At 39.8% G+C, this 24,544-nt stretch overlaps 1 protein-coding gene across 2 annotated transcripts in view; it reads left to right on the top strand.

The window, feature by feature from the left end:
* LOC127789924 (tryptophan--tRNA ligase, cytoplasmic) overlaps window positions 1-13,531 on the top strand; it is a 31,873-nt gene extending 18,342 nt beyond the window's left edge. For both annotated transcript variants that reach the window (XM_052319021.1, XM_052319022.1), the window contains exons 9-13: window positions 7,285-7,365; window positions 8,211-8,282; window positions 12,639-12,707; window positions 12,849-12,959; window positions 13,184-13,531. In XM_052319021.1, coding sequence (XP_052174981.1) covers window positions 7,285-7,365; window positions 8,211-8,282; window positions 12,639-12,707; window positions 12,849-12,959; window positions 13,184-13,234 — 384 coding nt within the window. In that variant the 3' untranslated portion in view covers window positions 13,235-13,531. The remainder of the gene's footprint in view (window positions 1-7,284; window positions 7,366-8,210; window positions 8,283-12,638; window positions 12,708-12,848; window positions 12,960-13,183) is intronic.
* Window positions 13,532-24,544: the final 11,013 nt, after the last annotated feature.

Below are 24,544 nucleotides of genomic sequence, written 5' to 3'. Positions count from 1 at the left end.
TTTTTTGTTGGTCAAAATTGTTATGGACTTTAAGGTTTGTAGTCCTTGTTTTGACCCTTACATATTGAGTCTCATTTTATCTGGTGGATTTAGGGGTAGGGTTACTTATCATGGTGTTCTATCTCCTTCATGCAGATGACACCCTTATTTCTTGTTGGACTTGTGAGAGAGATTGAGAATTTGAGAGGTATTTTGTTATGTTCAAATTTGTATTGGCTATATAGATTAGTTTTGAAGTAGATTATCTTGGTGGGTTCATGGCTAACATAAGGAGTTGGCAGCTTCATTGAGTTGTAGACTTGGTTATATGCCGCCTTATTCAGGCTTTTTGGTTGGCTCCTCCTTCAAAGTCAAAGCAACATAGGATGGGGATGTAGAGAGATTTGAGAAGAGGTCTTACTCTCCTCAAGAACACTCTTTTCATCTTCCCACCAATGCACTTTCTCTCTTCATGATTGAACCTTCTCTAATATTAGCACTTAGGCTTGAGAAGTTACATAGGGATTTTCTTTGTCATGGCATTGGGGTTGGGATAAATTTTTGTATTCTCTTGGTAAAGATGGATTGGGTACTAAGAAGATGAGGCTCCTTGATGAAGCCCTTAGGGGAAGTGGTTGGGGAGGTTTGTTTGGGTCCTTTGGGATGGTGGGAATTATTTAGGGGCAGGTGGCTGTGCTTGGGGATGGTGATCATGAGTGGGATAAGGTTTTGGACTTAGGTTATTGAAGGCTATTATTATCAGGTTTGGACGAGTATCTAGAGCCTTGAGGTTTAGTTAGGTAATGCTTCTAGTGTGAGTTTTGTCTTCATGGTGTTAGCCCTTTGAATGTTCCTTTGCATTCCTAGTAATCACTGCTGAATGGAGGGAAGAGATAAGTGCACTTGCAATCATTGGTGGGGAGGATCATCTTTCATGCATTTGTTCTATGATGCTCTCTTTTATGTACCTTGTTATTTATGAAAAGAGGCAACCCATATAATAAAGAAATGGAAGATTCTGAGTATACTGTAGATAAAAAAAATATGTTTTGAGTCTTGAAAATATGGGTTATTGGAAATTGTCAGGTGTTAGAGTTGAATCTGACAGGGGAAATTCTCCTCAGTTATGGGGATAATTGGTGAGAGTTTGAGAGAAAAGGAGGGAGAGAACTGAGAGAAATGAGAGGGAGAAACATAGAAAGAGAGAGAGATAAAGAGTTAGGTGGGAGAATGGGATCAATTCTATTTCCAGGATGACCCAAAGAGTGGAATCAGTTGGTTTCTATATCATTAGGATTCATGCGGATTTGATGGTGTCCTGATCGTACGTCCAGTTTGGTGAAACAGGGGTGGATCTAGAAATTTATGTAAGGGGAGGTTAAAATTTATTTTTGAGATGTAAAACTATACACCACAGATTTTGGGGTGGGCTGTAAGTATTTTTTGAACTAATTTATTAATAAAAATTATTTTTTTACATTAAAAAAATAATTTTTTATATTAAAAATTAATTTTTAATATAAAAACTAATTTTAATTGTGGGCTGCCCTGGGGTTCGCCCCAGGGCAGCTCACGTTTAAATCCGCCCTTGGGTGAAGATAGTGGCATGTTTCAATTCATCTAATAAGTCTTCAATGATAGGGAAAGGGAATTTATTTTTGACAGTTTGGGTATTTAGCCGGCGGTAGTTGATACAAAAATGCCAACAAGAAGTATGGGTGAGGCATAAGGGCTCTGATTGGGTTTGATAATAGACCTTTGAAGCATGTCCTTTATCATCCTCTCAATTCTTGCTTTTTGTTTGGGAGGGTATCGATAGACTCTTATGTTAACTGGTTTGGTGTTGGGTTTGAGAGTAATAAAGTGGTCATGTGGTCTGTGGGGTGGAAGTGAGTTAGGTTTTTCGAATAGGTCCTTAAATTCAACTAGAAGCTTATCAAGTAAATCAAATTCGTATACCTTCCATTGAGGTGGAGGTTGGTTGTTGATGGACAACCTCAATTCTCCCTCCTGTCCTTGATCCTTTCCCATTGGCTTCGCTACATGGATCGGGAAGAGTTGAGCCACTTGTGTCCACTTATTCTTGAAGATTTTTTGCAACTTTTTCCTGAAATCATTTTGCACACCCCTGTTTCTAGGCTACCTGGAAGGATCATTCTACTACCTTCCTTCTCAAATGTTACTTTCATTTTATTAAAGTCAAAGCTAATGGGGCTCACCCCCTTCATCCAGTCCACCCCAAGGACTATATTCCAACCCCCAAGTTTGAGTAGCCTCAAGTCAGCTTCAAATGTTTCAACATGCATTTCCCAACAAAATCCCACATAGGCTGATTTGCACATCACCTTGTGGCCATTTTCTACTGTCACCGGTAGTGGCTGGGTTCCCATTAGCTCACAATTCAACTTCTTAGATGTACCTTCATCTAGGAAACTATGGGTGCTCTCACTGTCGATCAATACCATTAGTTTACTGTCCTGAGCCTTCTCTTCTACCTCAATGATTTTATTGTTGGTTAGTCCTCTTAAGACATGTAGGAGATCTCTATATTTTCATCCCCTTCTAATTCATGAGGAACAAGCTAAAGGCATATCCAACCCCCTCAACTTTCACCATTTAACCATTTTGCACCCTAAACTTAAGCAAGGACCTATTAGCCCCTTCAACTTACAATTTTGAACCTATTGTGTCCGTCAACTATAAATTTTGTAATAATTACATACCTCAATCCAGCAAGTATTACACTTGTAAATCATGCGTGGTCTGATGTGGGCCTCGTATTGACTAGGCCAATGATAGCATGCCATGTGTCTTGCTGTAGCAGGAGAGGAAGAGGGTCGACAACGAACGATGTTGCGGACAGCTGTCGAAAGACGACCGACCTCCTACGTCGTTGCCCACCCAGTTGCTACTATTGTCGCCCCCCCCCCCCCCCCCCCCCTCCCTTATCAACTCCGTCGCCGGCCACCAACACAAGGAAGGCGACCGACTGCTTGCCTCCCACGTTGCTGGCCCCCCGACCCCGATCTATACCTCCTATGTTGCTGCCCGCCTAGCCACGCCAGCCCCTCGACCCTAATCTACTCCTTTCATGCCGCTGCTCACCCAGCCACGTTGGGCTCCTGACCCCGATCTATGCCTCCCACCCTGATCGACAACCCTCCGACCCCGATCGATGCCTCCCACACCGTTGGTGACCACTGACAGAGTGATAAGAAGCAAGAGCGAGAGAGAAGAAGGCAAGACCAGGGGTTGGATCGACGCCTCCCACGCCGCTGGTGACCATCGAGAGAGAGAGAGAGAGAGCGAGAGAGAGGCAACGACCACCGATAGAGGAAGGCGAGACCAGGGATTGGTTGGCGGCGAGAAAAGAGGGACCAGGGTTGGTCGGAAGGTAGGAGGTTGCCGGCGACGAGGAAGGTTGGGAAGAAGGAAGAAGAAGATGATGGTGCTGCACGCACCTCAATCGCGTGTGTAAGACACTCGTTGACTCAGGTGTCTAACGGGTTCAAAATTGTAAGTTGAGGGGCTAATAGATCCTTGCTTAAGTCTAGGGTGCAAAATGGTTAAATGGTGAAAGTTGAGGGGGCTATCTATGCCTTTAGCCTTATGAATATTAACCCCATCATGTCTCTTCGTCTCCTTCCAATGGTAGGAGTTGTCCGGGGGTATATCTATCCCCACATTGAAAACACAACCCAGCCTGCCTTCTTTGTTTTGCGATCTTACCATTGGTTATAGGAGCAGGGACAATTGCAGTAGAATTGCTCCCGCCCTTCACGCCTTGATTACTCCTTCCTCCTCCTTTGTTAAAGCCCTTATTTCCATACTGAATGACATCGGAGTTTGTCCCCTTCATTTGCCATCTCTGTTTTCTTATCAGTGCCTCCACTGACAATTCCTGCAATCTTGCACACTTGGCTGCTTGTTTTATGGTTTTGGGTTGTAACATCTTCACAGTTGGTCTCAACTCTTCACTCAATCCACTCACAAAACTGGAAACAAAGTATCCTTCCGTCAAGGGAGGATTCAAAATCAGCATATGGGTCTTAAGCTTCTCAAACCTTAATTGATATGACTGAACTGATCCCTCTTGCCTCAACTTGTTGAACTCCTCCACTTCATCCATCATATTCCAATCACCAAATTGTTCACATAGATCCTCCACAAATTTCGCCTATCGACAACCTTCCTTAGCTCTTGTCCATCTTTTGAACCATATATCACCAGCATCATTGAGATAAGCAGTGACAAGAGTCATCCGTTGTTGTTTAGGTATATTGTATACGCTGAACATTCGCTCACACTGGCGCACCCACCACCTTGGGTTTACTCCATCAAACATTGGGATCTCCAACTTTGGCATTGGAAAGCCAGGCTTGTTATGGACAACTTGGATCCCTTTCCTTCTCTCCATCGTGTTCTCCCCTATCACTGCCGGATGTGCCTCGAATTCTGAGGTTTCCTCAGTCAGGTGGGCAGCTATATGCCCTAGTAAGATCGGATCTGATCTCTCCCTGGGAGGGAATTCAGGGGAGAGTCTTGATTTTGGGTTGTGAACATCCTCATGAATTGCAACATTTGATCTCTCAATTGGTTGTTTTGTTCTTGACTTTCTTCGCGCCAACACTCCATAGCCTCGTCAATTCTTCTATGCACCACCGATTCCATTGTTGATTCCATATTTCCCATTCTGTTTTGCGTATCTATCTGCTACCGCTGCTGTGACTTGTTGCAAGTATGCCTCCATCTACTTCATGTGAGTACCATCAGCCATTGTGGGTGAGAGAGAATGGAAGTCACCGCCCGAGACTGTGCTTTGATACCAAAATGTCAGAGTTGAATCTGACAAGGGAAATTCTCCTCAGTTATGGGGAGAATTGGTGAGAGTTTGAGAGAGAGAGAGAGAGAGAGAGAGAGAGAGAGAGAGAATGGGATCAATTCTATTTCCAGGATGATCCAAAGTGCGGAATCAGTTGGTTTTTATACTGATCTGACTCTGGCAAAGGCGCCAACCGGCTGCCTCAAATTCAAATATTACAGATTATTTGAAATTGAAATAGGCCACAATGGCCTAACTGTAATTCCTGCCAATTACAACAATTGTCCCATGACATCAAGTATATGTTATTGGGCTTATGAAATTAATTCCATCTGCTCTGGGAAAAAAAGAAGAAATAAATTAAACAAAGGTTTTGAATGCCCAAACATGTCTTGTAAGCAGTTAGAGGAATTCAAGATGGGAAAAGTTCCGTTTGAAATGTTTCTGTTCTGCTCAGCTGGTCTGGTTTCCTTTATACATGATGGTTTAGTTTGCTTGCTGTTAATACTATGAGTAGTATTTTTGGATGAAAGGTTTGGCAAGTTAGAAACTGAAGGTATTGGGAAGGTTCTTATTCATGTTAATACTATGGTGGTCTAGCTGCTGCTGGCGAAGAGGGCCTTGAGGTGGAGGCCATCATGAGCTATCTGGCTTTCTTGTGAAGCATTGTTTATGTGCTGGTGTAGCACTAAACCACAGACAGAATGGTGGAGAAAATATCCTCTGCTGTGGCTTTGAGCTCCACCATGGACCAGAATTGTTGGGGTTCCCGTCTTCACTACCAATGTTGTCTGTTTACAGACCTCCTTAACCCACCAACAATCAATGTTGATGCGAATTTTTGGAATCTGATCACCAACACAACACCATTTTGCAAATTTTGAAATACTTGTTTCACGATTCAATGTTGAATGCTGATAAGCGGAGAACAATGAGTTCGATTCCATTTGTAGGGGAGACAAGCAATGGAAAAAGAAACAAGACTCTGAAATATTAGAGAAAGGAGGCAAATGGACTGTGTCAACCATTGGATTGAATTGGTTAAATTCGAATTAGTCCAGCAAGCAGGCAGGCATATTGAGTTGAATCTTATGGAGTACAGGGTTGAGTTTAGATGACTAGACCTGACTTGATTGGATTTTATCTGAATCTGTTTTAGTTGATAGGCATAATTTTTTGTGTTCATTTGGTAGAGTAAACAAAAAAATCCTAAGAAATCAAGAATTGAATTGAATCAACTTTCTCTGGTTCAGATTGATTTACTTAAGACGTTCAACTTGATTCTGGGTCTAAAAATGGCTAACTGATGAGTTCATTCTTGGGAATCAAATTGAACTGGTAATAATTGAAGTATAATCAATCTAGAAATGAATTCGAACTGAACTAGAATCAGTCCAGATTTAAACGCAATCTTCATGCCATTAGTCTAACCACATTAAATTATCTTACATTAATCACTCAAATTGTGTTTTCCCTCTCATTTATTTGCTTGTCAGTAGGGAGGAAAAATGTTTATAAAAAAATGAACCAGTAAAACTTGTGTGCATCCCTACATTATATAAATCAAAACCACTTAAAAAAATCAATTATGAAACAAAACAATCTTGATTGACTTTTAGTTGTCCCTTAATTGAGCTTTTTAATTTTAACATCATTAAATTTCAAAAGCTTTTATGTTGAAAAGTTTCTAGAATAGTCAATAACACTGTTTAATTGTACTTAATGCTATTTTGTAGAATATATGCTTAGTTGTCAGAGGCGCACCTAGGCTCAAGGCTCAGCTGAGGGTGCATCGCTCTATGAGGCCCATGCCTACGCGCTAAGGTGTGACCCACACTGAGGTGCAAGGCACATGCCTTTTGCTCCCGTGTAATTTTTTGTTGGTTTTTGATGGACTTGTTAAAATCTAACCAGTAATAACTAGAAAAAATTAAAAGAAATTGATAGAACAATAACACACCCCATTGATTAGTTAAATAGTGCTGGTTATTTGTTATTTATGAGTTTATAAGTTTGCATTTATCTATTTATAGGTATATATTGAAAATATGATTTTTTAAATGTGCACCTTGCATCTAAAAGGCTTGCACCTTTTGCCTTGTACCTAAGCTCCAAGCACTCTAGCGTCTCAGTGCACCTTGAGCCTTTGACAACTATTATAGTATGCTATTTTTATATATGCATATACCATACACAATTTTTTATTTGATGCGGCGCTTCAGTGTGTTTGCTTGGTGTTCCAGTCCATGTCTGTTTTTTGTGGTTCTTAGCTCGGATTGTTGTCCCAAACAATAGAACAAAATAAGGTTCCTTATTTCCTTTCTGTATAGAACTCACTCACTTCCACCGTGTTCAAGGTTTCTGCTTTTGTAGTTCTGTGATATTGTTGCTCAATATGGTCATTTTTTTACTTTTAGTTCAGTTGATTGTATTCCTTTCATGTTAATTCTAGGTTGACTGTATTCTTATTGTGGATATTGCAGGGAGAGACTGGGAAGATGTCTGCTAGTGATCCAAACTCTGCCATATATGTGACCGATTCTGGAAAGGACATAAAAAATAAGGTTCGCTGTAAAACTTTTTTTGGGTGATCCTAGAGGATTGAAAACCACTAAATGGGAATTAGTTTTACTAACTCCTCCCTTCCGCTCCCACACGTTTCTATGGACAATGCAGTTATTCTAGAAATCAGACTTAAGGGTTTGATTTTGAATTAAACCCTTTAGAGAACACAAATTTATGTGGCATACTAAAGTGTTTGGATCTAAGGCCTATTGAGTAGATCATATTCGGATGAATTGTGATCTGCAGACTCTTCTTTTTTATAAACAACATTGGAACAATATAGTAACACCTTACCTTGTGCTATGAAGTCTAGGCAAGCTGTATTCTAACTTGATGGAGCAAGTAGCAACCAATCATAGGTATCTTATTTGGTACAATTGTTTGGTTGACGAATCAAATCAGAATACAACATGCCTAGATATCATGGGTCAATGAACATTGCTTGAGTAGGCCAGTGGCAATCTAAATTTTGTGGAAGCCATTTCCTGTGGCACCTCTTTGTGGTGTGGGGCATTTTACTTAGATACCAGTTTGCTTGTCTCCTTTTAATTTGTAATTTGACCATTTTCAAGTACTGTTTTTCCATTCAAACTGGATGCTGTTACTGAGTTTGAATCCCTGTTGATATAGCTATATTTACAATGTTGCTTTATCTGAATTGTTTCTGATTACATCATAAATTAATTTGGCTTGCATTGCTAAACAAGTAGTTAACCCTCAGGAGTAGTTTTCTTCTTTAGGTTGAAAATCATAAGGTCAAATAGAATAACATTTCACAATCATCAATCTAATATGCTCTTTTTGGTGTTATGTGTGATCTGTGTAACTGACATCTGGTGTACAGGTAAACAAATATGCATTCTCTGGTGGGCAAGATTCTGTAGAGAAACACAGAAAGTATGGAGCAAATCTTGAGGTACTAACATTTTTTTTGTCTGAATTGCCAATATAGGTGAAAAAATGAAATTGCAAAACATTGTATCTGTACATCTAGTGTGCACATGTAGCACATGTTCCAGAATATGCTGGGTGATGCAATATTTCTTGCTCAACACTTATTTTAGACATGTCTAGGTCCATAACAAGTTCTAAGCTTGTCAAAGGACTGTGGTGTTTCATTCTATGATAGGCAAGGCCCTCTAAGGCACTGAACTGTAATGAAAGATCAATATCTATGAAGCATGGACATGGACACGAGGCCATGGGACACAACATTGTTTAAAAAAGTAGGACATGACAAGGTTGAGGTACGCTAATGAATAAAATGATTTTTTATCTTTTTAAAGCATATAACGTATCAAAAGATTCAAAACTATATTCCAAACTCACAAATATGCATTTAAAATTCATGAGCCAAAATTCCAAATAAAGAACTCTTAACTGTAATTAGCAATCAACTAACAGTCCAGTCATGATGGGAGAAGTTTGAAAAGAAAGAAGAGATTAGGAAGAAGAGAAGAATAGCCAAGAGAAATTCAATACAATGTATTTGATAATTAAGAACTGAATAAAAAGTTGCATCATGAGCTTTATTTATAGGCCAAAAGTAAACCAAACTATAGTATGCTTAGGAATCTAAATCCTAATATGATTCCAATTCAAATCCTGTGATATGTGTAATCATCTAAAAAAATGGAAACAAATCAAAGTAACAAGATAGCAAATAAATCCTAATCTACATCTAAAGGTAATCTTTAAAATTAAAATAGGAAACAACATCAAATTATGATTCTAATCTCTAAATCAAATGTAGCTCTTATCATCTAAACAATAATGATAAAACAATATAATTAAAAACAAGGTAAATCAATGCCTATCAAGTTGTCTTTATCCCTCACAATCTAGTCAATGTTTAAAGAGGTAGAGAATAAAAGCTTGAAGGGTATGAAAACTAAACAGTCATGCAATCAAAATATGCGGGAAAAAAAGAATCATGCAATTAACAAGTTTGTAAAACTGAAGAAAAAAAGAATAGGGGACACGTGTGTCCCCTCCAGTATCATTTTAAAAATTTTAAGAACAAGTGTCGGGCACACCACATGGATGCATCTCATATGTGTCGGAAGTGTGGAGTATTCGACATGCTAGCGACATTAGTACGACATCCCATAGGAAGTGTTTGTACTTTATAGAAGATCATATTCTTGCTTTAATATAATACAAGATATATTTCTTGGTCATAGTGTTTTTGGCATGCTTAGGTATGAAGCTCTAAGCTTGTGAAGGATTCAAGGGATCTTGGCATTTTGTTCCATTGTAGGCAAGGCCTTAAGCTAGGTCCTATAAAGCCTTCAAAATGCATATTTTTGTATTGCTCTAGGCCTAAGAAACATGGACATGGGTACAAAACAAACACTTGATATGAGAACAACATACCAAACCTAGTGATGTAAGTGGGTCCTCAATGGGTACCAATTAGCCTTGTTTAAAGTAAAAGCGAGTACAAAAATGTAGTATAGGTACAAGGCTCATTTGAAAATTTATCAAAACAAGCATGTAAATGGGGTTAATTGGGGCCCTGTTTACATCCCTAATCAAGCCTTCATCTCACTTGGTGGGGTTGGGTACATGAGTTATAATTCACCCCATCATTTCTATCCATGACCATATCTTTTGCATGGCCTTTATAACTCAAATCACATCAAAGAGTTCTTCATTGGGTTTTCTTGGTCTTACTCTACATAAAATAAGAAAGAAAGAAAGAAAAATATGGCCATGGATAGAGATGATTCTAGTGTGAGAATCTATATAGTTGATCCCACCTAGTGGGAGTGGGGCTTGATATGTTTTTGTTATTGTAAATAGTTAAAAATAATATTTTTTATTTGTTTCATTTATAAACATAATTACTAAAAGCACAAAAAGTTTTAGAAAAAGTGCCATTAATCTTAATATGAAGATACCATTCGATTTGTAGTGATGATAATATATAAAAATAATAAAAAACACCACTAATTTACTATAGAAATACCATTAGAATTCATAATAATACAAACATCATTCAATAAAAAGAAAAAGACTTAACTTTGTTGGAGTTGTAATTAGGATATCTTTTATTCTTTATCCAAAAACTCATTATATTTGTATATTTTATCTTGTGAAAAGTTCAAAAAGCCCTGTTAAAAATTTTGTTGTTGTCCTCAAGCATGTTCATTGTTGTCCTAGACATATCGAAAAATGAAACTAATAATAATAGTCATTTTGCATGTCCAATGAATATTTGTTTGTTTGATGTGTTGGGGTACGATGCCCAAAATGAAGTGTCCCTGCTTTTAGCTATTGGCACAATAAAACTATCATAAGTTATGAGCATTATACACTAGCCTCTCTTGTTTTTGTATGTATTAGATGTTCATTGTATTATATATGGAACATTGGTTTATGCAATAATATCATATTTATTAATGAGATTAACAAGATTAGTGAATGTCTAATTTGTTAGCTGTATGTGGCGATTGATCATAAATAACATAATATATTAAAGAAATGTCAAATGGGTTGGGCGGCCTGTGGACCTGCCTTGTGATGAGTCAAGCTTAGCTTGGCTTGCCATTTATATGAGGCCTAGCCAAGCCCAACATTTATTGGCTCAGGGTCTGATTTGACTTGGCTTGTCTAAGGGCTCAACTTGGCTCAGGCTTGTGGGCCCATAGGCCCATCTCATGGGCTCGACCTGTTAGGCTTTGACTGAATTTTATTTTATAAAAAAATATAAATAATTTAATTTTGAATTTGAATTTTTGATATTTAATTTAGTAACTCTAATATTTTAAAAATTATATAGGCAATGTCAGAAATTTTCAGTGACAATCAATAAATCTCAAATAATTTAATATCTCATACACAATTTTATACTTTTTACAAGCAAATTTATATTCCAATATCTCATACACAAAAAGCCATAATCATCTTAAAATAATTCTAAATATATATCTCATACTCATGCACAACTACTGGAGTTTGAATTCAAAATATGAAGTAAATTTTATAACTTTTAAATATTAATAAGATTTAATACTACTTTTCAAAGTGGAATTGGGAACTATTAAAAGTTTCAATTTTCAAACTTTTAGCTTCTAAGTTCTAAATTTTTATTTACAAGTGGAATTTGAATTTTTCAAGATACTTTTATCTTAAATAAATATATACTTTCAAATTGTTTTAAAATGGGTCCGCTTGTCGGGCTTGGCCTGCTAAGGCTTGCGAGCCTTGACCCGGCCCAAACCTGCTATAGGCAGACTCATGGGCCAAGCCAGGCCTTTGGTTTGGTTAATGGCTCGACCTGTTCCACTAATGAGTCAGGCCGACTTGACTTGTTGAACAAGGGCCAAACGATGAGCCTAGCCTGGCTTGGCCTGTTTGACATGCCTAATGTATTATTTGGAATCTGTATAATTTTACCATTTTATCAATTGGTTTTGATTTAGGAAACTGGTAGTCATACTGTGAGAATATTTGTATACTAGGGTTGATGTTCACATGCAATGTTTGTGATAGTTTCTTGATCTTAAATAATAGTAGTAACTATCCATGAGAGATTGTAACCATAACAGGTTGTGGGGTTTGCCTTTCTCTTTAAAGTCTTTTATAAGTTCCATAAGTGATTTTTCTTTTAATTAATTTTGAGGTTTTGTAACCCTTTTGGGGGTATTCTGGACATTTAAATATATGAGAAGGTTTCATTTCTGAGGCTGCAGCAAACCTGACTTCACTTTTATTAGTATTATAGATTAACAGGTAAACTTCTTCATTGGTAACCAAATATTTTCATTGATTTTTTTTTTCTTGGCTTGTTTCAACTATTCAATTAATGGTTGAATACCCTTTTGGGGTTTTCTCGATACAAGTGCATGTTTTATTTGTTGATATGCCAGGAATGCTATGTTATTGTCGTTTTACTGGTCTCTGTTTCATATTTTGAAGTGGAAGTGCATAAAGATATGAGCTTTGATCAGGCTCATTTTGTGTCTGTTCATTGGACTTAGGTTTGAGGGATGCCAATTGCTTAGTCTAGGTTTGAGCTTACGCCATGCATATTTGTGCTATTAATTTGACGCCTTTACTGTTCAAACTATTTGTGATTGGCTTGTGTTCCTTGTTCTTCTATTGCTTTGGCTTATTCTCATGTTCTGATTTTCACGGGATCAGACATTTGCCTCATATCTTGTTACATGACCTTTTGTCTGTCTGCAGCTTGATGCCATCTAGGATTCTGAGCACGCTCGTCTTTCTACCCTTTTTCTGAATAAAATTTTTCTTTCACATGATGCAGGTAGACATTCCAATTAAATACCTTGGTTTTTTCCTAGAGGATGATGCTGAACTTGAACACATAAGAAGGGTAAAGCCATATACTTTTGGTTGATTACATTTCTGTTGGGTGAAAATATAATTATTTTGCATCTAGTTGTAATGTGTTCCAAAATGTTATATGAAACACAAATTGATGCCTGCTGTGAATTAAGAAAGGCCTTTTTTTCAGGAATATGGTGCAGGGCGCATGCTAACTGGTGAAGTAAAGAAGCGGCTTATTGAAGTTCTAACAGAATTGGTGGAAAGACATCGTAGGGCTCGGGCTGCAGTCACAGATGAGGTAATTACCTTCATCCTCCTAAATTGTTGCCTTTATAGAGATAATAGGAATGCACAAATAAAAAGCCCCCTAATTGCGAGGCATGTAAGTACAATTGTATAACCTCTATCAGCTGAAATTAACTGAAGTACGAAATGACCAAAATCTAAAATGATATTTGGGTTCTATGTATTTCAAAATCTGGTGGGATAAGAATACATTTGTTTTCTTTTCTCCATTTTCAGATGGTGGATGCATTCATGGCAGTCAGGCCCCTTCCCAATATGTTCAGTTGAGCGAGATTCACCAAGGAAAAGAAAACAATGCAAGGGTGCCAGATTTATGTTTGTCAATGCTTAGGGACCTAAAACAATGCAATGGGGTTGGTTCCCTTGATTCTAGGTGAGAATTTACTTTTTCATTTACAGTTTTAGGTCTCTTGGTTGTTGACTCATTATTCAACTTGAAAGAGGTCTCTTATGTAAGTTTGGTGCCAGATTTATGTTTGTCAGAGGTATTGTTTTATCCCAGGATTGGCTGGTAAGTTGTAATTTTATGACAGTTCTTTATATCATTGGAATTAGAGGGCAATATGTCAATTTGGTTTTGATGTTTTAAATTAAAAAAAAATTAAATTTACTTTTTATTTTTTCCATGGTAGTGTATAATGTATATGGATAAGGATTTGTGTATTTCATCAAAATATCTTTTTGTTATTCTTGAAATTGGATTTTTTTTTTCAGATTAAGTTTTTAAAGCAAGTTCGAATAGGGAATGTGTTTTCTAGAGTTTATCTGATTTAAGTAAATGTTTTTTTTTTTTTGTAATTTATCCATTGTGAGGTAAATTACTGAAAGTGCTAAATTTTTATGATTGTTATAGTTTTACAATAAATTTTTAATTTTTGTACTTCATTAGTCGAACTTTCAGATTCATTATGATTCTATAATGAACTATTAATTTTTATAATTTAATGAATTAATTTATAAGTTTATTACAATCATGAAATGTTGATAGGAATTGTTTGTTTTTATTCACACTAATCAAACTGTTAGGTCTAATATAATTATAAACTTTTAAGTTCGCTATAATTCTATAATGAATTATGAATTATAATTATCTAATAAATTAAGCTATAAAAATTTATCACAATTATAAAACGCTTTAGGTCAAATCATTATTTAACGATAAAATTTAACAAATCTTAATGGGGGTTCTACAATTATAATAAACTTATAAGTTTGGTAAGTAAATAACAAACACTAAAGACTAATCTTAAAATCATAATAAAATTAAAAATTTAATTATTAAATTGTAAAAGCCAAAAGTAATTTCAAAATCGGAACAAATTTTTTTATAGAAGATTTTTTTTTCTTTGAAGTCAGTACTAAAAACTACGTGCCTTTTTCATTTTTGTTTTATTTCAAATTAGAAACTTTAATTATTATTCAAAATTTTCATATTAGCACCATTATCAAACGTGCAAACTTGCAAATTTTTCCCTCAACTAACTTCTTGTGAAATTGTCAACGGACTGGTGCCCTGCAAAAGTTAAAAAGACCTTCGTAACCATTACCGAGGCCTAGGTATTCAAGGGCCAACCTCGACCTCAACATGCAAAGACCAACCTCAATCTTAGCATGCAAAGGTTAACCTTTCCTCGAGCATTTAATAGCAAAACTGGACCTTAGACCAACTGTTCCTTCTGACCCAATGGGGTTGATCAGAATAATTGCAATGGCAGCAGAGAGACGTGATCTGATGATCTGTGAGGTGGGATGGCTGGCACCTACAAGCACTCCAATGCTCAATTCAGTAGGGATTCAGAATGTCAGAGTGTGAGTAAGGATTGAAAAGAACTCACTTTGCCTTGTGATCGGGCTGGTCTATATAGAGATGAAGATACCTTATGTGTCACCGATTGTGGCGAGAGGATAAAGGGTCGAGATGTGCGGTAGTGATAGGGATCATCCTCTAGGATCTTGGATTTGATGAGGATTATGAGCTGATGAGAATCATTGCGTGAGTTGTCTGGGGTTGATGGAATCTATTACTAGTGAGAGAATCTCGTCATAGATGGACACATTATCCGAGCTCTTGGGCCTAGATGTAACCTGGGGACTAGGTTAGGTGCCAAGTTGTGGGTCGGCCCAATGGATTAGTACGATCCAAAGCCCCCTAGGTCGGATGTTCGCAGGGGTGAGCATTCGAGCTCAGAACATAGTCGAGGTCGACTGAGGTGGTGGTAACGCTCTAATTTTCCTTGACCTTGGACCGAGCTTTTGCTAAGGCTAAACTTAACGTGGACGAGCTTGATGTGGCCGAACTCAACAGTTCCAATGAGTGCTTTTCGAGGTACTTATAAGTAGCGCATGCGGTCTTGAGATTTGAGGTATCAGGTTCGGAAGATGAGGCGTCGTGAATAGACACAGAGCCGCTTCGTCACTTCCACTCACGGTGTTTAACGCATGCCAGACGACGCGATCTCTATGGGTGATTGACGACACTTGATCTTTGTCCGTTGGATGCATCGAGCTTCAATCTCAATCGTTGAGTGATATTTATATAAGGGCATCTATAGGCCGTTTTCCTGCTTTTCTATTCCGCTTTCTGCATTCGTAGGCTATTTTCAGACTTTCGTTCTTTTGCTAACTTCTTACTGCTATATTGCATCCACCTTGATCGCTAATCAACTCTCGTCTTCAATATTTCACTAAACCTCTCAGGTAATTCCTCGGATCTGATTTGTCCTTCCTTCGCATTTTCGTTTATCATTGCGATTCACCTATTATCGATTGCCATTGTGAGATCGAGGGCGAATTTGGGGAGAAGAGTGAATATACGACCGTAATAGAGGGACCAATTACGAGGAATCCGACATCCTCACGGGAGGTTAGCTGCTGGGCCTTGTTGTTTCGGGTTTAGGAGGGTAATTTCATGCTATAGATCGGGGTTTTGAGGGTAGCTCGGAATAAGCATAGGATGCCGCTTTCTGATAATTCTATTTGCCCTGGTCCTTGGAGGACATTGTAGGTACTACGTACATGGCTAGGAGGGCAGTTATGGACGTTGTGAGTGGTGGCAAGGAGGCTAGGATTGATGGAGTGGGTTTGTCTTTGAGTCTGCCTTGTGGCAGATATGATTGGGCGAGCGAAGATGTGGCTAAGATTGCCTCGGTGTAGAATTCTTCTGAGAGGATTGTCAAGCTAGGAAAATAGGTACTTATGTTAGCTGTTGGGAATAAGAGCCTATTCATGTGTTGCCCATGTTTTGGGGGGAGCGCGGGGGGGGGGGGGGGGGGGGAGTAAGTCCACATGGAGTTGGCTTCGAACATGGATTCGGGGTCAATCTACATGTACGAGACGTTCCTCACATGTCTATATTGTGGCTCCCATTTGCCGACTTCCAAAGCTTAGTGCTAGTGATACTGAACTTCGCTCCGACCCAACTACATCTGAATAGTTGGGCTTTTGTTCGGGCCTTTGAAGTGCTATCCAGATTTCTTGGCTAGGAAGTGAGTACGGGGGCGTTCTTTTACTTTTTCCAATCAAAGGGGGTTGCCAAAGGTAGTTGGGTGTCCTTGAACGGTCTTTTGAGGAGGCGACTGCTGATGCCTCTTGATAGCTCTTACAAGGGTTTCAAGGTCAACTTCTTCAAGGTGGTCTCCCGGGAGGATGAGCTCGCCTTCTTTCTAGGCATGGATAGCCTACAGAAGTACCCTTAGCTTGGAGGATCAAGCGATGATAGATGTGCTTGAGACTTCTCCAGTGCTGGAGACATTGGCTCTCATTAAGCTCAGTGATGACCAAGAGGGTTTGGTCGAGTATATGTGTAGGCTCCTGCTTTGTTTTTCTTTTCTTTGCCACTAGCTGCTCTCCTTACTTTCTCCTATCATGCTTACTTGCTTCTCATACTAGTTGTTTCTTGTTTCAGACTTCATGGCTCCTAAGATGACCTCTGAGGAGGTGAGGAGACGTATGGAAAGGAAGAAAGTCGAGGCAGTGAAGACTGGTTTGACCTTGACTAGCAAGACTGCTAAGGAGACTCCCATCTCTGGTGCTGCTGAGAAAGCCCCAATTTTTGGAGTTACAGAGAAGGCTCCTGCCAATGTTTCCCTTGTCCTAGCTAAGGGCCCTGTGCCGACTTCCTAACCTATCTCCAATGCTACTAAGTCCAAAGCCCCCACCCCTTCTCGGACTGAAAAGTCGGCTGATGTTGAGGAGAGCTAGCTAGTACGAAAGAAAAGAAGAGTTGTCCGGGAGGAAGGCGCTCGAGGATTCATTGACAGGCAACACCTGAGGAGCTTGTGGAACAAACAATTTTGCCTCGAGGCATTCATTGAAAAGCACTTATCCGACCCCACCGATTGACAAAAGATGTTGGACCTATGGCAGCCCGGGCTTTATCGTTGGGCATAACTGCAGGCCCTTTAATTGGCGAGTGCTTGTCGGACTTTGGAGGTGGAATGTTAGGCCCAATGGCAGAGTGTCAAGCGGACTCATAAAAAGGAGGTTGAACGAATAATGGGGGATATGGAGTTGAAAAAGAGTTGGCTGTGAACGCGAGTCGAGGAGGTGGGGTCGACAATTGTGAATGTGAGCTAGGTCTGCGAGAAACTCATGGCCCAGAAGAAAACCTTGGAGGGGTGGGATCGACCGAGGACCGAGCTAAAGCTGGCAGAGGAGGAGAAGAAGGGGAAGCTGAAGTTCGAGCTGGGAACCTCTATTTTCGAGGTTGACTAAGCGAAGCTTGAGGTTATCTGTTTGAAGGGCGAGGTCGACAATGCACTATTCGAGATTGAGGGCTTGTTAGACGAGGCTGTGGACCAATTTGTGGTTGGGTATGAGAAAGCCTTTCTTATGCTCGACTGCTTCTTCCTAGGGTCGACTTTTCTACCCTTGACCCTTTCAAGGAGATCGTGGATGGCCGACTTGTGGACCCAGCTTTTGCTGACCAAGTTGGCCTGCCCGAGCCTCTAGCAGGGGTAGTAGGGGTTGCGAAGAGTTGAGCTAAGGGAGCTGTTAATTAGTTAATGGACCCTGCTATTATCGACCTTATCTCGGAGACGGTTACTGCAACTGGGTGTGCTCCCGGGCCTTCTGGGCCGTAGTCTTATAATCATTTTTCAATTTTTTTTGTAATATGTACCTCAATTTATAATAAAACGAAAGATTTAGCTTACTTGTATTATTTGGTGTTAATTTATCCAATGCTCTTGCTTTTGTTAGTTTTGTGTTAATTTGTCTAACATGAAGTCGGATGCGTGCTAGATTTTGTATCGAATCTTTATATGGCGTGTAGTCGAGTTTGAGGTTTTGAAGGATGAGGCCATATACCAATTTCTAGGGGGTCTTCGACCGACTCTTTTTTGGATGTCAGTTTTGTGGTATGTTTTGTTTCTTATTTCATCTCAAAACACTAGGTCGGGCGAGTACTTTTGGTTTGAAGGGATTTGAGAAGGTTGGGATGACCCGAGGTCCACCTGCGGGGACTAACCCTAGCGCAGGTGGGCAGACTGACTAAGTCTGGTTGGGCAGGGCAAGGCTTTGTGAGTAGACCGGGGTGACCTGAGGTCTACCCTCTGGGATTGTCTCGGGTGTAGGTGGACAGATTGACCGAGCTTGTTTGAAGTAGGGCATGACTTGGTGAGTAGACTGGGGTGACCCAAGGTTTGCCTGTCGAGATTGGCTCGAGCATAGGTGGGCGGACTGACCGAGCTTGTTTGAAAAGGGCATGGCTTGGTGAGTAGATTGAGGTGAAGCTTGAAGCATCTTAGGATGGTGGTGTGTCATGCGAAAGAATGGAACATTTGATTTTATTGATAATAGGATCTCGGCGTGGAACCTAGTAATATGCTATGTAACAAAGCTAAAATGACATAATCCAAGAAAATAATAGATTGAATCTAAGTAAGAACACAAAATCAGGTTTTAGTTTATGTCAGTAAATAAATTAGATCAAATATTCTTTGAACCATAAGCAATTCTCTAAAATAGTCACAAGACCATTACTTAGCTATAATACTTCCGTAGACTAGCTGTGTTCCACGCCCTTGGCAAGGGTTGGCCTGAGAGCTCGACAATGTGGTAGGCTCCATTACCGAGGCTACGAGTGACACGGTAGGGGCCTTCCCAATTGGCACCGAGCTTTCCCTCCCCAGGTTGCTGCCTTGCGATCCCTACCTTCCTCAAGACTAGGTCTCATTCCCGAAAACTTTGGAGAGTGATCCCGTAATTATACCTCCAGGCTGCCCTTTGCTTAGTTATTTGTTCTTAGATATGAGCAAGGTCTCGCATTTCCCGGAGGAGATCCAAGTCGACTCTTGCTCATCTTCATTGGTATTCTCCTAAAAATGTTACTTTTAGGGGCTCGGTTCCCTGACTTCCACTAAGATCATTGCTTCCAACTTGTAGGTGAGCCTAAAAAAGGTCTCCATCGTTGATGTATGTGTTGTCATGTGGTATGACCATAACACCATAGGGAACTCTTTCGGCCATGCCCTTTTGCCTAATCCAACCATTTCTTGAGCCCAGCGAGGATGACTTTGTTAGCGGCTTCAGCTTGCCTATTTTTATGGGGGTGTTCGACAGAGATGAAGGCCTGACGAATACTGAGCTCCTTACAGAATTCTTGGAACTTTGCATTGGTGAATTGAGTGCCATTGTCAGAAATGATCAGCTTGAGCAGGGCTATATTTGCAAATAACATTTTTTCAAACGAACTTTTTGACTTTTTTTTGCTGTAATTGTTGCTAGGGGCTCAGCTTCGATCCACTTGATGAAGTAATCAATGGCCACCACAATGAATTTGAGTTAGCCTGGGGCCAGGGAAAAATGTCCGAGTAAGTCAATCCCCCACTTGTAGAAGGGCCAAGGTACATCGAGATTGTGTAGTTCTTCTGGTGGGGAGTGATGTGCACTTGCATATTTCTGGCACTTCTCACATCTTTTCACATATTCTAGGCACTCGTTGCATATGGTCGGCCAATAGTATCTGGCTCGTAGTATTTTTACTACTAAGGATCGACCTTCGATGTAAATTTCGCAGACCCCCTCATGAACTTCGGACATCACGTAAGCAGCCTGTCTCCGGTCCATGCACTTGAGAAGTTTTTAGTGTTGAGTGCCCTGATGCTAGATTTGGTCTTGGAGTTGCCGAATGGTTCGGGGTAGGGCCTCCATAGTTATCGGATTCTCTGGTTGCTGCTGGTGTTTGGGTTTTCTTGGTTATGAGCCATGTTGTTGTGGCTTTTGATTTTAGCCATGGATGGTTTATAGAAGAGAGTGTAGGGACTTAACTTGCAGGGTAGATAAGTTTTACCGAGCCCTATGCTGGGTGCCAAATGTTATTTCCGGCCTAACGAGGTTGATCAGAATGGTTGTAATGGTAGCAGAGAATAGTGATTCGGCGATCTGCGCAGTGGGGTGGCTGACACCTACAAGCAATCCAACATTCAAGTCAGTAGGGATTCAAAATGTAAGAGTGTGGGTAAGACTTGGAAAGAACATATCTTGGCCTGTGATTAGGCTGGTTTATATAAAGATGAATGTACCTTGGTGTCATCGGCTATCGTGGGAGGATAAAGGGCCAAGATGTGCGGTAGTGATAGGGGTCATCCTCCAGGATCTTGGATTTGATGAGGATTATGATCTGATGAGGATCAGTGCGCGAGTTTTTCGGGGTTGATGAAATCTATTACTGGTGTAAAAATCTCGGGTTAGATGAAAACATTATCTGAGCTCTTGGGCTTAGATGTAACCTGGGGACCGGGCTAGGTGCCAAGTTGTGGGCTGGCCCAATGGATCAGTACGATCCACCAACAAAGGCCTCGACACATGAAGAATCAATTTTGATTGCAGAGAAGTGACTTTATTTTTAATTCCTCACTTTAATTATATTGAAATAAGGAATTAAAGGACTTTCTTCAGCCCAAGAACGGAGTTCTTGTAGGCTTGCCAATAAACCAATCCTACTTAGTATTTGAATCTTGCAACTTAGTGATAAATCCAAAACTAAATAAACTTGGGATAGGGCTTTTCCCCAACATTTAGGGGTGGGGTTTGAGAAGATAATCTTAATTGTCATTGGTTTAAGAAAACAACTGTTAGATGATATCGAATAGGGAGACCTAATCCTAAGTTGACAATTATATCTTCTCATGGCCATAAAAGGAGGACTTCTTCTTTAGGGTAAATACTTAATTAATTCTCTATGTCAATTCTAAATTATTTCTACCTTTGTGAGTCTCCTCTGTATTGCTCTATGTAAGCATTGGAGTTACTTTCTTGACTAACTCGGGGGTAGTCTCATTGCTTCTTTTTTGTAGCCTTTCAGCAAGCTAGAGTGAGGTTTTCATTATTTGGGATGTTCCCTTTGAGAAGATTCAATATTTTTGTGTAGAGAAGGTATTTCTTTTCATTATGATTCTATACATGATTTATACACCAAGAGTTGCTAATTCTCAGCAAGAAATTACAGCTTTAAAACCCATGATTTATGGCTAAAAATATGTCTGAAAATGAGTCTTAAAATTATGGAGTTGATCATTATCTTCAGCGATTTCCTTCAACGATATGTTTGTCCATCTGTTGTGCCTTTATCTTCAGTAATTGCAGTGATTGTTTTCCCATCTATTATTCAGGGAGATGTGATTTCCTTAACACCCCCCCTCAAGTTGGAGTGGGAAGGTTCATGGACACCCAACTTGGTGCGAAAAGATGTGAAACTGATTTTAGATAAGGCCTTTGTAAATATATCTGCTGGTTGAGCTGACGAGGGTATGTAACGAGTGTGGAGATGCCCCATGGCAACTTTCTCTCGGACAAAATGGTAATCTAGCTCAATGTGTTTAGTACGAGCATGAAACATGGGATTGACCGACAAATGAAGAGCACTAACATTGTCACAAAACAACTGAGGGGGTCGTGGAAGAGAAACACCAATATCCCGTAATAAGAAAGTGAGCCAAGTGATTTCAGCAGTGGTGGAGGCCATAGAACGATACTCAGCTTCAGAACTCGAACGAGAGATTGTTGGTTGCTTTTTGGAGCACCAAGAGATGCAATTTGCACCAAGAAAGACACAAAAACCTGTTGTACTTCGACGAGTTGTTGGACATCCAGCCCAATCAACGTCACTAAACCCGTAAAGTGAAGTTGAGCTGTTGGAGAGATAACGTAGTCTAAAACTTTGTGTGCCCTTAAGGTACCGGAGAATTCGTTTGGCAGCCTTTAAGTGAGCTAGAGTTGGATTGCTAAAGAATTGACACACTCGATTGACAACATGAGCAATGTTTGGTCGGGTGAAAGTTAAGTACTGCAAAGCTCCGACAATACTGCGGAAAAGGAAAGGATCGATAGGAGCATTATTCGATTGGGTGGAAGAGTCTTTTAATGCCATGGGAGTGGCAATGGGGGAGCTATGAAGCATTTGAGTGCGCTGAAGGAGGTCATGGACATAATTTTGTTGAGAAAGAAATAACCCACCAGGAAAAGATTTGATCTCTACTCTAAGGAAGTAACGTAAGGTGCCAAGGTCTTTGATAGCGAATTCAGTGCTAAGCTGGTCAATAAGCTTGGTGATGAAGGCATCATTATTTCCTGCCACAAGTATATCGTCGACATAAATCAAGAGAAGTACCATGATAGTATGTGAATGATAGATAAATAATGATGGATTAGTTGGGCTACAAACAAATCCAAGGTGAAGTAGAAATTGGGACAGGCGATCGAACCAAGCTCGTGGAGCTTGTTTTAATTCGTATAAGGATTTTTTGAGGAGACAAACATGATCTGGTAGGGACTGATCAACAAATCCTGGCGGCTGCTCCATGTAGACAGTTTCTTTGAGATGCCCATGTAGGAATGCATTTTTGACATCAAGTTGGCGGAGACACCAATTTTGAGTGAGAGAGAAGGCGATGACAAGACGGATAGTCGTTGGTTTAACCACCGGGCTAAAAGTCTCTTCGTAGTCAATTCCCGAGACTTGAGTAAAGCCTTTTGCCACTAAACGAGTTTTAAAACGTTCAACGGAGCCATTATCGTTGTACTTGATCCGAAAAACCCACTTGGAGCCCACGATATTAGCACCAGAGGGTCTCGGAACCAAAACCCATGCGTGATTGTCATGAAGAGCTTTAATTTCCTCATGCATAGCAGTGGTCCATCGAGAGTCTTTAAGGGTCGACTTCAATGTTTTGGGCTCAGTTAAGAGAGATCTGTCCAACATTGTTGGGGAAATGGCAAGCACAACATAATCCTTGAGATATGTTGGGGGATGGCGATCTCTTTTTGGCCGAGGAGATGGGAAATTGGAAGTGTTTGGAGAGGAAAATTTTCCAATATCAATAGCGGGTCCCACTTGGATTGATGAGACAGCTTCATGATCTTCGTTGAGTGTTTCATTAAGTCTGTTTCCATTATTTTCAGCGATATGATGAAGACTGTCTTCATTTGGAGTCGTCAATGGCACATGAGTAAGGTTATCGTCATTTGTAGTTGGGCACATAGTTCTCGATCAATGGAAGATGGTGGGCAACTTGTTGAGGATTGTTCTCTAGGATGATGGGCCTGCCAAAATTAGAGGAAGAATTTTCATGAGTTTCAAAAATAAAAGATAGTGGTTTTTCCTTATTTGAATCAGGCAAATCCTCGTTGCCATCATTGGATTGAGGTGCACCAATTGCTTCCTTTTTCTTTTCAAGCCACTCATACAAAGACGGGAACTCAGACAACTCCAAGGGATGAGGATGAGGATGAGGAGTTGGTTTTGCAGGTCGAAAATGGAACAGTTCCTCATTGAAAACGACGTGGCGAGAGATGTAGACTCGCTTTGTTGTGGGCTCCAAACATCGATAGCCTTTATGAATTGGACTATACCCCAAAAAGACACATGGGTATGTTTTCTTTACAAACTTTGAACCGCCATGATGTCGCAAACTTGGAAAGCATTGACACCCAAACACTCGCAAGCCGTTGTAGTCAGGATGTCTCTTGTATAGTTTATGATAAGGACTTTGATTTTGTAGCATGGAAGACGGCAAACGATTTATTAAATAGACAGCAGTAAGAAAAGCTTCAACCCAATATGATAACGACAAATTTGCATGGAAGAGCATTGTTAACCCTGTTTCGACGATATGGCGATGCTTTCGTTCGGCCACTCCATTTTGTTCTGGGGTTCCAGGACAAGACACATGTAGCTCAATCCCACTTGTAGCAATATAATCAAGAAAAGCATTTGAACTGAATTCGCCTCCTCCATCACATTGGAAAATTTTAATTTTCTGATCAAATTGATTTTCCACCAATTTCTGAAATTTAAAGAAACAATCAAAGAACTCTGATTTTCTTTTTAAAGGATATATCCATGTGTATCTTGAGAAGTCATCAACAAATATGGCATAGTACTGAAAACCTTGCTTGGATGTTAAAGGGGCTGGTCCCCAAAGATCACAATGTATCTTTTCAAGAGAAAACTGAGATATTTTATTTAACCGGTTGAAAGGCAATTTGCAACTCTTTCCTAACTGGCAACTAACACATACAGTAGGTTTTGAGAGCTAACCAGTGATGTTGATGACTTTTCTGTTCTTTAACTAAGAC

Source organism: Diospyros lotus, chromosome 14 (genome assembly GCF_014633365.1).
Source record: "Diospyros lotus cultivar Yz01 chromosome 14, ASM1463336v1, whole genome shotgun sequence".
NCBI classification, from domain to species: Eukaryota; Viridiplantae; Streptophyta; class Magnoliopsida; order Ericales; family Ebenaceae; genus Diospyros; species Diospyros lotus.
Note: the sequence above shows the minus strand (reverse complement) of the source record. Positions and strands in the feature narration are given on the sequence as shown.